The 13,935-nt window shown below is 37.4% G+C and overlaps 1 protein-coding gene across 2 annotated transcripts in view; it reads right to left on the bottom strand.

Moving 5' to 3' along the window:
* The window catches only part of npm1b (nucleophosmin 1b), a 31,441-nt gene extending 18,067 nt beyond the window's left edge, over positions 1–13,374 (bottom strand). For both annotated transcript variants that reach the window (XM_062999760.1, XM_062999761.1), the window contains exons 1-8: positions 13,305–13,374; positions 11,589–11,671; positions 11,368–11,487; positions 9,190–9,283; positions 8,956–9,047; positions 8,485–8,576; positions 7,161–7,218; positions 4,221–4,304 (exon numbers count right to left, since the gene is read on the bottom strand). In XM_062999760.1, coding sequence (XP_062855830.1) covers positions 4,221–4,304; positions 7,161–7,218; positions 8,485–8,576; positions 8,956–9,047; positions 9,190–9,283; positions 11,368–11,487; positions 11,589–11,671; positions 13,305–13,356 — 675 coding nt within the window. In that variant the 5' untranslated portion in view covers positions 13,357–13,374. The remainder of the gene's footprint in view (positions 1–4,220; positions 4,305–7,160; positions 7,219–8,484; positions 8,577–8,955; positions 9,048–9,189; positions 9,284–11,367; positions 11,488–11,588; positions 11,672–13,304) is intronic.
* Positions 13,375–13,935: the final 561 nt, after the last annotated feature.

The following is a 13,935-nucleotide window of genomic DNA, read 5'->3' as shown; positions in this document are numbered from 1 at the left end:
ACAATCACATCCAAACAACTGTCAATGATCAATCATTTCTGCTTGAGATATTATTGTTGAATTGACATTGTTGTGTGCATCTTTATGTATCAGTATTAGATTTTAAATGGCAGTAATTGATTTTAAATGCAGTAATTGATTTTAAATGGCAGTATTTGATTTTAATTGGCAGTAGTTGATTTTAAATGGAAGTAATTAATTTTAATTGGCAGTAGTTTATTTTAAATGGCAGTAATTGATTTCAAATGGCAGTAGTTGATTTTAAATGGCAGTAATTAATTTTAATTGGCAGTAGTTTATTTTAAATGGCAGTAATTGATTTCAAATGGCAGTAGTTGATTTTAAATGGCAGTAATTAATTTTAATTGGCAGTAGTTTATTTTAAATGGCAGTAATTGATTTCAAATGGCAGTAGTTGATTTTAAATGGCAGTAATTAATTTTAATTGGCAGTAGTTTATTTTAAATGGCAGTAATTGATTTCAAATGGCAGTATTTGATTTTAATTGGCAGTATTTGATTTTAAATGGCAATAATTGATTTTAATTGGCAGTATTTGATTTTAAATGGCAGTAATTAATTTTTAATTGGCAGTATTTGATTTTAAATGGCAGTAGTTGATTTTTATTGGCACATGCAGCAAATGTTTGCAAAAGTAAACCAAAACTATTACCATGTTTCATTTCATTTTCATCCACCGCTTAATCCTGGTCAGGGTTGCGGTGGGTCAGTTTCTTAAGTAATTGACAAATTGTCTTTGATCTGTATTAAACCCGAAAACACAAACACTTGATTTTTTTGGTAAATGTATTTTCATTCATAATTGGATCTCTGACACACTCCAAAAAAGGAGCAACTTTATTTACATAACGTTATTACATATTTCTGGACTGCAGGTGGGCCAGTCCAGCACCTGCACTCCTTAATTACGTATTAATGCTGTTCTGAAATGCTGAATCATGTCTGAAAATGTGTCTAGGCATTTTCACGTTAAAACAAGCAAGGACTACCCCCCACCACCAAAAAAAAAGTTCTGTTGTACTGTTGAAGTTTTCAGCACAGGAGGATTAAAACAGGCCTTGCAGTGTTGCATTAGTTTTCAATAAGCCTAAAGTGTACTGACATCACTAGCCAGCAGTTTTACTCCAGCTTATGATAAGCATTTTATAAGTTTGCCACCTGTTCAAAAACAGAAACGTCATTTGTCATCTGCATCTCATCACCCTCCAAATTCCGTTAACACCACCGCCTTAGAAAAATCCCAAACATCAAGAGGCCCTGTACTATAACCGAGCCAGTTTGGTCTGTGTCACTGCTGTACGTGTCTACACTAGTGAGATTATATGCTATGCTTAAACATGGCACCTGTAGAACTTTAAGCTTTATATTGTAAAACCAACATAATTTTCCCAAAGTGGTCTGAACTGTTATCTAGTTTAGTGGCCTCAATGGTCACAGAGAAACGGGTGTTGAACGTTAAGAAAGGGTTGCCTGACGCACTATAATCACAGAGAACTAAGTTTCCGGTCTCCTCGAGGGGTTCAGCAACATCAAAAACCGAACCCTAATGAGGACTAATGGAAGAGGAGTGGCAGATCGGAAATCGGTGCGAGTGTAGCAGAGGTACGTAGATAGATGAAGTGTGCTATCTTGAAAGTCTTTTAAAAACATAAAAAAAGAGTACATTCCAGTGTCCCAAACACACACACACAAAGAGACAGACTGTGCCCCAGGCTGTACCAGGGAATTAGTACTCCTCACGACAAGAATCTTTAAAGCTAATAAGGTGCTAATTTGCCCCCTTTATTGTTAGGTCAAGTGAACTGCCACCAGGAGCAATAAGAAACCAGGTTGGTTAAGGAGGTGGAACTGACTGGTGTAAATGTAGGGTGGCTGCTTGTGAGTGCATTGTAGATTTATAAACAGATTTGGGGACTGTGTGGTCAAAAGGTGATCTGAACAGATTAAAGCAAAGGTCAGGCCTGTACAGGGAGGGAGTGATTTCATTAGGTCAGAAGTGTTTTTCAAAGAGAGGAATGCATGGCCTCTCGTGTTTGTTTGTCACTTCTAGGAACTTTCTTTCTTTGCGACAACAATAACTGCCTATTTCAGTTTTTTGGTCACCAGGCTCACTTCAGGGCTTCGGTTTGTTTAACACACACCTTAAAGGACATCTAGGCATCATTCCACACCGAGCCATTCACACAAATAAGTATCCATGTGTCCTGCTTAGGTATGGGCCAGGAAGAAAGGAGTCTGGTCTTTATTATCCTGAAAGTCTAATATGGATGGGATAGGTAGTCACTAACAACATCCATCTTTGTATGTCTGCAGAAAAACGAGCAGTACAATACATTCCATGAACATCAAACGACACGTTTGACCACGCACGTAACAGTACCAGGAAAAAGGGGCTCCTCAAGAGTAGAATAATGTCTGGCAAATTTCTTTCAGATCCAGACAGTCAACCCCTTTTCCAGAGCTTTGTGGCTTTCAAATGACTTTTTTTTTTTTTTTTTAAAGCAAACCACAAATTGCTTCTTAAATTGGATGTTTCGGGAGCGGAGCCACCGACAGCTGTTTAACACCACAATCTGTGGAAAAACTCCCATTTACACATATATTACAAACTAAACATGAAATCCAAACCCACTCTGTTTGGTTTAGACTTTTCTATAACAGGAGGCGTGTGAGTGGCTCGCGTTAGCTTTGCATTTTATCTGGGCTTTTAAATCACCTCACTTGAGTTTTACATTCATTTATAATGCCAGCAAAACATAGTCATTCATTCATCCCAAGTAATCTGATCCAGGTCCCAGTGAGTCCACTGCCATACAGAAACACTGGGCCAGCACACACCTACTCAGACCTAAAGTGTGTTTATATCACAGAATGAATTATGACACAACACAAAAGCAACAAAAGCTTCTCTATGTCCTCTATGTCCTTTCACGCTGAAAAATGTACATGTATTTTACACCATACCTAAGAAACATCTGTTAAAGCAATTCAAAAAGGAAACTGGCAACAAGTTGTACCATGAGCAGCCCTAAGAGACAGTAGGCTGCATTAAAAGTACCATAACTAGCCGCTCAGGTGGCGCAGCGGTAAAAAGAAACGCGCTGCAACCAGGGCTGGATTCTGAGAGCGTGGTATCGAATCCAGCCTTGCTTTACCGGTTCGAAGCTGAGTGGCTATATGAGCAACGATTGGCCGGTTGCTCATGTGGGGGGTGGGACAAAGAACCGGATGTGGGTCTCTCTCTGTCAGAATGCGATTGCGTTCTCTGCCGGCTGATTGGAGGCGCTTACACAGAGATGGGAGAGGGTGCCCTTAGGGTGTGTCTCTCCGCATGCAACGCTGGGTGGCGCCAAACTCGTCAATGTGTGGGTGGCAAAGATGCATCTGGCTGCTGCTCGTGTTTCGGAGGGGATACGGGTTAGCTTCAATCACCTCCGTCAGGGCAGGGTTCGGCATAGACAGAGAGGAAGCACGATGCTAATTGAACAATTGGATGCGCTAAAAGGGGAGAAAAAGGGGTAAAAAAAAGAACCATAACTTAACAAACAATCGCCAATAAATCTTGCAGATTTTGAACATCCCAAAACCTTGGGAATGGACATGGAGCTAATCCTGCTTTCTGGCTATAACAACATTAATTATTATAGAAAAGGTTTTCCACAAGATTTGATAGTGTCTAAGGGAAACACTCCAACTTGTCTATTCAGCTGAAAGAGCATGTAAGACATCAGGTGCAGATGTTTGACCAAAGTGCCTGCTTTGCATTTGACTTTCTAATTCATCCCAAAGGTGTTCATCATGATTAGGGCCAAGGCTCTGTGCATTTCACTAAAGTTTCTTCAGAGCACACTTGTTAAACCATGTCTTTAAAGACCTCAATTCATGCAAAGAGCTACATTAGTGTTTAAGGGCTATAAATGTTTACAAATTATTTAATTCTAATTTTAAAAATGAATTAAACACCCATTAGTATTAAGTGTGTCTTTACCATCTAAACCTAATAATTAGAAGGAATGTTTAAACACTTCTGGTCATAGTGTATGTCAAGAACATTGAAAGGGGGATTCAAAATGTATAAGGAGGCTACACAAAGAGACTGGAATAAGTGATGAAGGCAAAGCAAATAAGTGGTCATTAAGTGAAGGCAGCTTTAAAACTATATTAGAGTAACACCATCACCTATGACTCTCTTGATCCTACCTGGCTTTGAGGCTTTCCTGCTCTGTCATCTTTTTTCCCTGGTGAGCTGTTTTGTTTATCTGCACTCTTCTTTTTCTCTGGTGCCTGAAAAGAAAGTCATAACAGTCTGTTATGTACCACTGGCATGATGTCAACACATGGTAACTTGAAAGGGAGTTGCTCTGAAAAACATGCTATCTACTATATGTGTAACGATACACAAACTTTATGTTACGAAATGTACTGTTGATAACGAACAATTCTTCAGACGTTCTGACCATGTTAGACTAAAACAAAGCTAAATAAATGCTTCTGTTTAAGACCATGGTGGGTCTGGTACAGGGCACAGAGCATGAACACACCTTGGACAGGGACTCAAGCCATCACAGGGTGACACTCACACATTTTCACACATTTACTCACACATAGGGACAAGTGGATGTTTCCATGATATAAAACATACTGCAATAAAAGATTATGACAGGATTACTCACTGCTGCTTACCTAAATATTTTTTATTTCTTTTTGGCTGGTCCACCCCTGGTCTGCATAACTGACCTGACATAACCCACCTATTTCCTCCTAATGACACATTAAAGTACAATTACTTTAACTAGAGCTAAAATGAGAAACTGTGTCAGCAGCAATGAATCCCAGCAGGTGTATGTCTAGCTGTCTATAACGTTAAACAGTGCATTGTGACAGAAGCCCTGAGGTTCCCATGGATCTGATTGACTTGTGCTTTATCTGTGTAATTCAATCCCCTTTTATGATCTTTTTGGGGAGGTTGTCAATGAGGAGTGATAAAAGTGCTCAGCAATTTGTGGAGTGTGTTGCCTGTCAAGTCGTGACCTGGAGGGCCTTCACAACACTGCCACACCAGTTGGGGAAGAGAAGGGAAAATCATGCAAGTACACAAAAAGGAGAGAAACAGTTAGTGAAAGACAAACAGGATAAGAAAAAGAAAGGTGAGGTTAGAAGGAAGAGAACAAAAGGACGAGAATCTAAAAATAAGTGCTAGACTTAAACCAGAAAGGACACAGAGAAGGAGGGAGATAGGGATTAAGTAATGAGAGAGCATAATGAAATCAGAGAAAGACTGGGTTAACCAAGTGTGTGAACGCTGTGTTCAGCTGTCATCCCACCCTTAGGGCAGGAATCAGCATTCACAAAGCAGGTATGCTTGAAAAGCCTTTGATCTCTCTCTCTCTCTTTCTCTCTCTCTCTCTCTCACACACACACACACACACACACACACACTATTTCTCAGACATTACTGAACATACATCTCCGTTAGCTGATTTCCCACTCACACACTACACCTCCCACATACACGTATTCACACCTACAGAAAACAGGTTAATATTCCACCACATACGAGACATAAAAACCCACTTCCAGACATACCAAACAGACCATCCAAACACAAAATCCAGCTGCCGAGGGGAGGAATCGACTTGGTGACAAGACCACAATAAGAATGGACGGAGTGAGAAATCAGAGCAAAGGTACAAAAGTGGTGTCTTGTGATGTCCTGTCTTATTGGGTGACCTGCAGTATTCAATGGAGATACTGACTGCATGTGTCTTAACTGACCAGCAGGCATAAAGCCAGATTACAGAGGATGGCAGTTGTTATTCTTCAAACAGCATGCCTACGGCTCAAAAACAGGTGGGTGCATGGGTCGGATCAAAAGTACTCATCACCACTAAACACACTGTTCAAGAGGTTGTTTTGTAAACGTGACATGGGCTATCATTAGAATTGTTCATCTTACATTGCACATTGTGACAAAGCTGGTGCCTCTTAAGGTGTTTGCAGTCCAGTCGAATGTGAATGATGTATAATGTTGCACATCATATTACTATTATTAATATTATTTAATTATGACCCAAATCACATTAAAATGATCACCATTAAGTAAAAAAAAAGTTCATCACCTTCATCTTTTGTTCTTTTAACCTTGCACACAACTCATATATAAGGAAAAAGGATGCTTAAGTTTTTGTGACAAGTTTAAATGGTTATTAAGAGAAATCCCTCCTGACCTCACAAAATGTACTTGCAGACAGTAAAACAATACAGCTTCAAAATGGCTCAAGTTTTAACATTGTAAGTCAAAACCAAATAAGAGAGACTTCAGCAGAATTTGAACATCATACGGCAGTTCTGAAAATACAGTAACAGCTGCCTTCAACATGGTTTAATATAAAGTGAGATTGCTACATGGACCACATCAGAATTACTAGAATTATGACTATTTGCATCAGTGCTCTCGACCGGTCGGGTGTCTACACAGACATGATAGGTTATGGAAGGTGGGGGCAAACAGTCTAGCCATTAGAAGATTAACTTGTAAGAGCGCTCTCAGTGCCGGTCCTAAGACTGTACAAAATTGAGAAAGGTTGCATCAGGAACGGCAGGAATGCAGACCAACTTGAATATATATAAAAAAAAAACTTTTCACTCTTATTTACCCCATCCAACTTTTTTGAGTGTTTTTTGAGGCATCAAATTCAAAGTTCAATTAGAAAAATAAACTAGAGATACTCATCTATAAATAGGTAACATGCATAATGTAATGTGCATTTTATGCATAAAGAGTAAAAATTTGCATCTTAGGCATAAAGAGTAAAACTGTGTTTTTAGTTTAGTTATTATTAATAGTAGGAGGTTTGCAGAAGTAGCAGCTTCACTAGTACAGAGAGCAGTAATGGGATATGTGTTCATCAAACAGTTATACATTTGTAACAGGTGTTTTGACATGCCAAAGTGTGATTGTATCAATCTCCATTTTTTCGCTTTGAACCCTCTCACACGAGCCATTCTTTACCTCTGTCTGCTTTACGGTAGACACTGTCACCTGCTGGCCAATCTAAACACTCACCGTACAGCTTTTTTTTTCTTAATAAAAGCAGTTGTCGTCATGAGTTTTAAGTCAATGAAAACAGAATAACTTACTTTCTGTTGAAATGTGAAGGAAGTCTTTGCAACATCAATTTTTTCATCTTCATCCTGACTAAAAACAGAGGAAAAAGTCTGCTTCAGTAAAGCAATTCTACACCTATTTACACACTTGTGTCGTGTGTTTTTGAGTGTGTGTGTGTGTGTGTGTGTGTGGTGGGCTTGGTGGTTACCATTAGTTGGCTGTTTAGACTATTTAGAGTACTACTATTTAGGTATCAAAATACGTATTGAAATATTAATACAGAATGTGTTTAGAATATATAAGACCAATTTAGGCAAAAAGGCTGGCTCAGTCTTGGGCTGCTCACTTGATAATTTCGAGTTGGTGGTTGGAAGGAGGTCACTGAATAAACTCACAACCATATTTGACAACTCATCACACCCCCTTCATGACCTGCTAGTCAGACAGCGGAGCACTTTCAGCAACAGACTCATCCAACTCCGATGTAACAAGGAACGGTACAGGAAATCGTTTGTACCAGCAGCGATCACGCTGTATAACATTTCACTAGTACAGGACATCATCATCAAACACTAAGTTACTATCAGGATAGACTCATGGAGCATGCTCTAGCACTCTGTTTATAAAGACTATACTACACATCTGTTAACATTTACACAATGAACACTTTACAACAGTTTAGTATATTACATATTACAAATGTCATCTAACAATATTTACTGCTAGGATACTTTTAAAGTTTTTATATTACATACTACATTACTATACATTACATTACTATATTACTATATTATATTACTATATTACTATTACATACTACATTCTATTTATGTAATTACAACATGTGTACAACATTACATGTGTACTTTAATACTTGTGTACTTTAATACTTTAATGTATCTTGAGCTGCTGTAATAGCTGAATTCCCCTATGGGATTAATAAAGCCATCCATCCATCCATCCATCCATCCATCCATCCATCCATCCATCTATCTAGTCATATAGACATCACTGTTTTGTAACACGTGTTGAACAGTGCTAAGGGCATCTAATTCTTTGCTCAGTCAAATTTTACCAGAGCACTAGAATTCTTCCTATTGTGCATTGAGTTACTGTGAACTGCCGCTCTGCTCTTAATTTTAAAATGAACTGATATAAAAAATGATAGAAATAAATTATGACCTTTTCAGCCAGCATTGTTAAACAAGCAACTTCTTTGTCGGATGTCAGTTAATTAAGAACATGGTACCTTGAACTTGTTTGCGTTAGTGCAGGTACCTATGAACACATGTATTAAATATTTTGAAGCCGCTCTTAATGCTCATGTTGTTTACTGATTATGCAAATTAAGCTTACTCATCACTGTCATCCTCCTCATAATCTTCACTGTCGCCCTCCTCCTCCTCCTCCTCCTCCTCATCATCATCCGAGTCCATTTTAAGCTTTTTCTGCAAAAAGAGAGTAAAGTGAATGAATGATTAATTTCAGCTGCTCCATTTTGGCATTGCAACAGCAGATGATTTGTCCACATATTTGATTTGGGACAACTTTTACACCAAAAGCTTTTCCTGATGCAACCCTCCTGCAACTTATCCAGGCTTAGGATCAGCGCTAAGAATGCACTGATTTGAGTGCTCCCAATGGCTAGGTTCACTTAACACCACACACCTTCTGTATTATATCTAACACTCAGGTGTTAGATAGTCTGTATAAAAATGAGACTTTAAAAGTTTTTGCAGAGTATACAGACACTTTAGGAGGTTTGTCTTCGTGCAAATCAAATCAAATTACAGACTACATACGTTAGATGAAGCCTTAATATTTTACCTGTGGCACTTTTCCAAGAGCCATACTGGATGGTCTCTTTACAGGGGATGTGTTATTCTCCTCCTCTACTTGATATGTACACTCCTTGAAGCCTAAAACACATCAGAGGTAGATTACACAAAGACTGTAAAAACATACAGGTCACATAATAAAATGCAAAAACTTAAAATTTATATGTATATGTAAAAGAATTGTTAAACAGGAAGTAAACATGACCAGAGGAATACCACTCACTTGTAAAATGTTGCCCACTGATGTAGACTGGTCCAGTTCCCGACAGCAAACGGAACGTGAATGGAGGAGTAACTTCAAACCCCCCTAAACTTAGCTAGAGAACACACAGAAAGTGAGCTTGCTACATTTTTATTACTACTGTTATCAAAAAACTGCTCTATTATTGATCCACGATAGGTTACTGGAAGACACCAATGTTACAATTATTTTTTTTACTAAGATGTTTCACTTGGTGTGAAGCATCTTCATAAGTATGGCAGCCATTCCATTTAAAGCCACACTTTATTCTTTGATTCAGTGATTAATGATCACTTAAACCAAATCCTATTTAACAAGGAAAAGTATAATAGACCACCACTGCGGTAGTCCTCACTACCATCTTGCAATAGGACCAGTTAGAAAGTATCAGAAATAAAAATACATTTTGAACATGCCAAACAGTAAAGGAAAAAGTTTTAAAGGGGTAGAAGAGAGTGGTAGAATTCTGACTTTACTGGCAGAAGAATAAAGTGAGCTTCAGGTTGCTTCCATCCTCAAAATTTAAGTAGTTTTTAGAACAAGGTCAAGCACAAGACATAGGACAACAAAAGGCTTTGTTTTTTTCGCTTGCTTTGATTATGGTCACAACTGTGAGTTGCTTTAAATAAAAATGCCAACTTAATTCCTTAGATGTTAATGTAAACAAAAAACCTTTCATCAAGCAAAAAAGACAAGCAAAAAGTAGCCAAGCTGAGGTTTGCAAAAGACCATAAGGATCGGACAACATAGGACTGAAGTAGGTCATCACCTCTAATGAGCACAATTTTCAGCTTAGCCAAACACTTAAGAGACCTGGAGAGGCCTACAAGACACTCTCACATCCACAGTAAAATTTGGTGCATGAACAGTAATACTCTGGTAGGGCATTATGCCTGTGGGTGCTTCAAATCACGTCCCTACACTTTTTGATAGATTAATAGAAATATTATTAATCCTGCATTTATTTGAAAGGTGGGAAGATTTCATTGCCAGAAGCCTGGTTCTGTGCCACCAATCAAGCCCTGGTCAGAAATATAACACAAATTGTAAACACACTAGAGCACCGTGACTTAATAAATTTTTTTAACTGGTTCCAACATTATAATTTTAATTTTTTTCTGTTTTAGCCCAGATTTTGATGTCTGCAACACTACATGGTCTCGCATTTCAGTTTAGCCAGCTTGCATGTCAAGAGCATTCTTCCAACGTTTGTCAAAACGTAGTTAAATCACTATTTGCCTTGGAACCAGAGACGACTTCCCCTGTGTAGTCACGTCAGTAACTTTGTTTCCCCAAAACTTACAAGTTAACACACCAGTAAAAGCACCAGAGCTCGATTCACCCAGACTCAATATTGCATATGGATATGTGCCCTAAACTGGAAAATATTTTTTCCTCGATGGCGTGAATGGTGCCGAAAGTACCAGCATATTTGATGGTTAGCATTTATTTTTACAGTCCTGATGAGTGCATGTCTAAAAATGATATGATTTTACATTCTGAACATTGCATTCTGAAATATGTCAGGACTAAACAAACTCTTCTGCTGAATTCTTGCGAAATGCAGAAATCTCAAGACGAAGCCAAAAATTCTGAATGAACATTCCACAGTTTGAGGTAAAAGCAGTAAACTCGTGTCCTTAGCAACAAGATGTCAACAACTGATGGTATGCAAGGATGTTCTGGTTAACGTTTACGTGGCAGCTGTGTAATTACATGCCATTACAGGGTTTGAACAGTACATGAATATGGATTCGACAGTAGCTTGTAACTGAGGTTTATTAAGTGAACATGATGCAATTTAATATGTGTTGTAAAGAAAGCAATGTTTTCATTGTCAAATAAAAACATATATATTTGTACCATAATTTTGAAAAATATTATCATTATTACTAGAAATTTTATTAGGAAAGTGACCAGCTTAACCCCTATACAAAATTTCTTGGAACTTTTTTATTTATGTATTTATTTATTTAAGAATATTTATGCCAACCAACAGAAAACTTTACTTTAACTTTAAAGTACAGATACCAGAAAATAGTAGTCACCTATTTAATTACACATTAATTTACATTTTTAATTGAATACAGAATTACTAAATGTACAAAAAAGACACAAAAACAAGCAGTGATTAATAAAACAATATTATGAATCACTTACAGAAGGCAGAACTGATGGCTTCAGCACAGCAAGAGGTATTTTGGTCATCCTGCCATCATACATAACGCCCTCTATCTCAACTGTATGGAAGGTGTCCTCTGCTTCTGCTCCTAAACACACCTGAAAATTAAGCAAATTAAAACAGATTACTATGTGTTTGCAGTGTTTCAGTGTTGTTAAAGAACTGTGCTATTCTTGGTTATAGCAGTGTTAAAAAATACCGTTTTCAGTGATAGTTGGTGATCAGCTTCATCATCATCTATATGAATTCTGTGTACTTTTTTACAAGTATCCAGCGTACAGCCTGTACAGCAAGAAAGAAACACTTAATTAAGATTACAAAAAAGCAGACAGGTGAAAGAAAATTAGACTTATTCATTTTTAAATCATATTTTGGTGTTTCATAAAACTGTTACTCACAACTGTGTTATTTACTTTATTACAACCCCAATTTCAAAAAAGCTGTGACAGTCACAAAAATATTAATCAATGTCTAATATTTAATCAGTAGACACCTCCTGATCACAGGGCTCTATTAGCTGTATGTTCTTGGTTGGGGAACTATTTTTCTCTAAGCATTAGCAATGCTTATTGTAGGAACAAATCAAATAATCATTTAGGGCTAGTGCAGTATCATGGGGAAGTGCTAGCTCAGTGGTTAAGGCACTTGTAATCAGGAGGTTTAAGCCCCACCACTGCCAGGTTGCCACTGTTGGGCCCTTTAGCAAAGCCTGTGACCAGTGATTGCTTGAATTTTATAGTGTCACATTGGATAAAAATGGGTTGTCAGAAATGGGTTGACAGTTTACTGTAGGATAAGATTTTATTATTAAACATATCAAAGTAACTATCAAAAATGTGGTTGTATAAAAATGTGGCTAATTAAAGATTATTTGTATAACTTTAATATATATAGAGGATAATGAGGAAATAATGGTATGTATGTTGTAACAGCTTAAAAGCAGTATGACTTTCATAGTGCGTTTTTTGAGTTTATTATGGTTGTAAACAGGGGGTCAATAACAATGAAAAAAATATTTTAAAAAAATGTAAATGAATCATTACTTAATCATTCTGACAGGATCAGTGTCTGGTGTATAAAGTGTGTGTTTTGCTGCAAAGGTATTTAAAGTACACAGTAGAGTATACAGTATACAGTAAAAATGTATTTATTTGCACAGACACACAAAAGAACCTTAAAAGTAGCCTTCCAGGAAGAGTGGAAGCTGTTTTAGTTGAACAAGGTAGGTTAAGTCCATATTAATGCCCATGACTTTGTGACTGGGATGTCCAACAAGCTCATCGAGTTGTGATGGTCAATGCCCACATACTTTTGGCCATGTAATAATAGTGTTATAATGAATCTATAATAATAACAAAACTAACTGGATTTACATTTTGCCTCTGTAATAGTTGCTTTAATTTTATTTAAAGAAAACGTTAAGCCAAATGACTTAAAGTAAGTCAATTAAATTTGTGCCGTCTTAAATTTTACTTATTAATGTTTTAAACATTGTAAAATATAAAACCACACACAACAACAATTATTAAAACAAGGATAGCACAGGAATGTAAGATTTCACCACAGCTGTAGCAATGCGTAGTACTGGTTCAAACTTAACCCTTGTACACATTTTAAGCAAGCACACACAGCAGAAACTAATGCACATTCTGTAAAACCTTCTGCATTTTTTATATAAATACAAGTCGACTAAACAATCTGGGTATTAAGAGACGAAAGTCGAGACTCCATACTGAGCTTCTGCAGGTTAGCTAACTGCTAAAAACAAAGGCAAGCAGGGCTAGCTGACTGGTTCAATGAGCTGCAACAACCACATTAAGCAACTTCTCCAGGCTGATACTATTTTTAAAATTAAAATATATATTAATTAAGCTTATACAGTTCTGCAACAGACTAACATATTTGCAAAGCTCACCAAACAAAAACATATTGGGTCTTTTTACTTCTGAGACGTTAGCCTCGGCCATTTTTGCGCCACTACTGACTTCAAGATCGTAACGCCTTGCATCATGATTGACAGCTGTGAGAGCGACTCAGCTGGCAGGAAAAGTGCACTGAAAGAGCCGCCGTCCAATAGAATTGCAGCATTCACTAGACAACACAAAAACAATTTGGGGGGGAACGTGTGTAGTTGTACTGAGTTTATCCACTAGATGGAACAATTAAACAGGAACAGTTTTCCTGCGTAAACTTAAGAACTGCTAATAAAATGCTAGTAAAACATAAAACTGTGCTTTATAAAATCTTTTAAACTTCATTTTATTTTTTTAAAAACACAAATAAAATGTATTTATATGTTACCTCATCACCTCATTCTAATTTGATGCCTGCAACACATTCCTAAAAAATAGGACAGTCCCAAAACAACTGCTTTGGAACTTTGCAGGTAACAGGTATACTGTAGGTACCAGGTGAGGCTACCATGATTGGGTATTTGGCCCACCTTTACATTTACAGCATTCAGCAGACGTTTTTATCCAAAAACGACTTACAGTACTGTGACAGTATACAATCTACGCAATTGAGAGTTAAGGGCCTTGCTCAAG

The sequence above is a fragment of the Trichomycterus rosablanca genome, chromosome 8 (genome assembly GCF_030014385.1).
Source record: "Trichomycterus rosablanca isolate fTriRos1 chromosome 8, fTriRos1.hap1, whole genome shotgun sequence".
NCBI lineage: Eukaryota > Metazoa > Chordata > Actinopteri > Siluriformes > Trichomycteridae > Trichomycterus > Trichomycterus rosablanca.
Note: the sequence above shows the minus strand (reverse complement) of the source record. Positions and strands in the feature narration are given on the sequence as shown.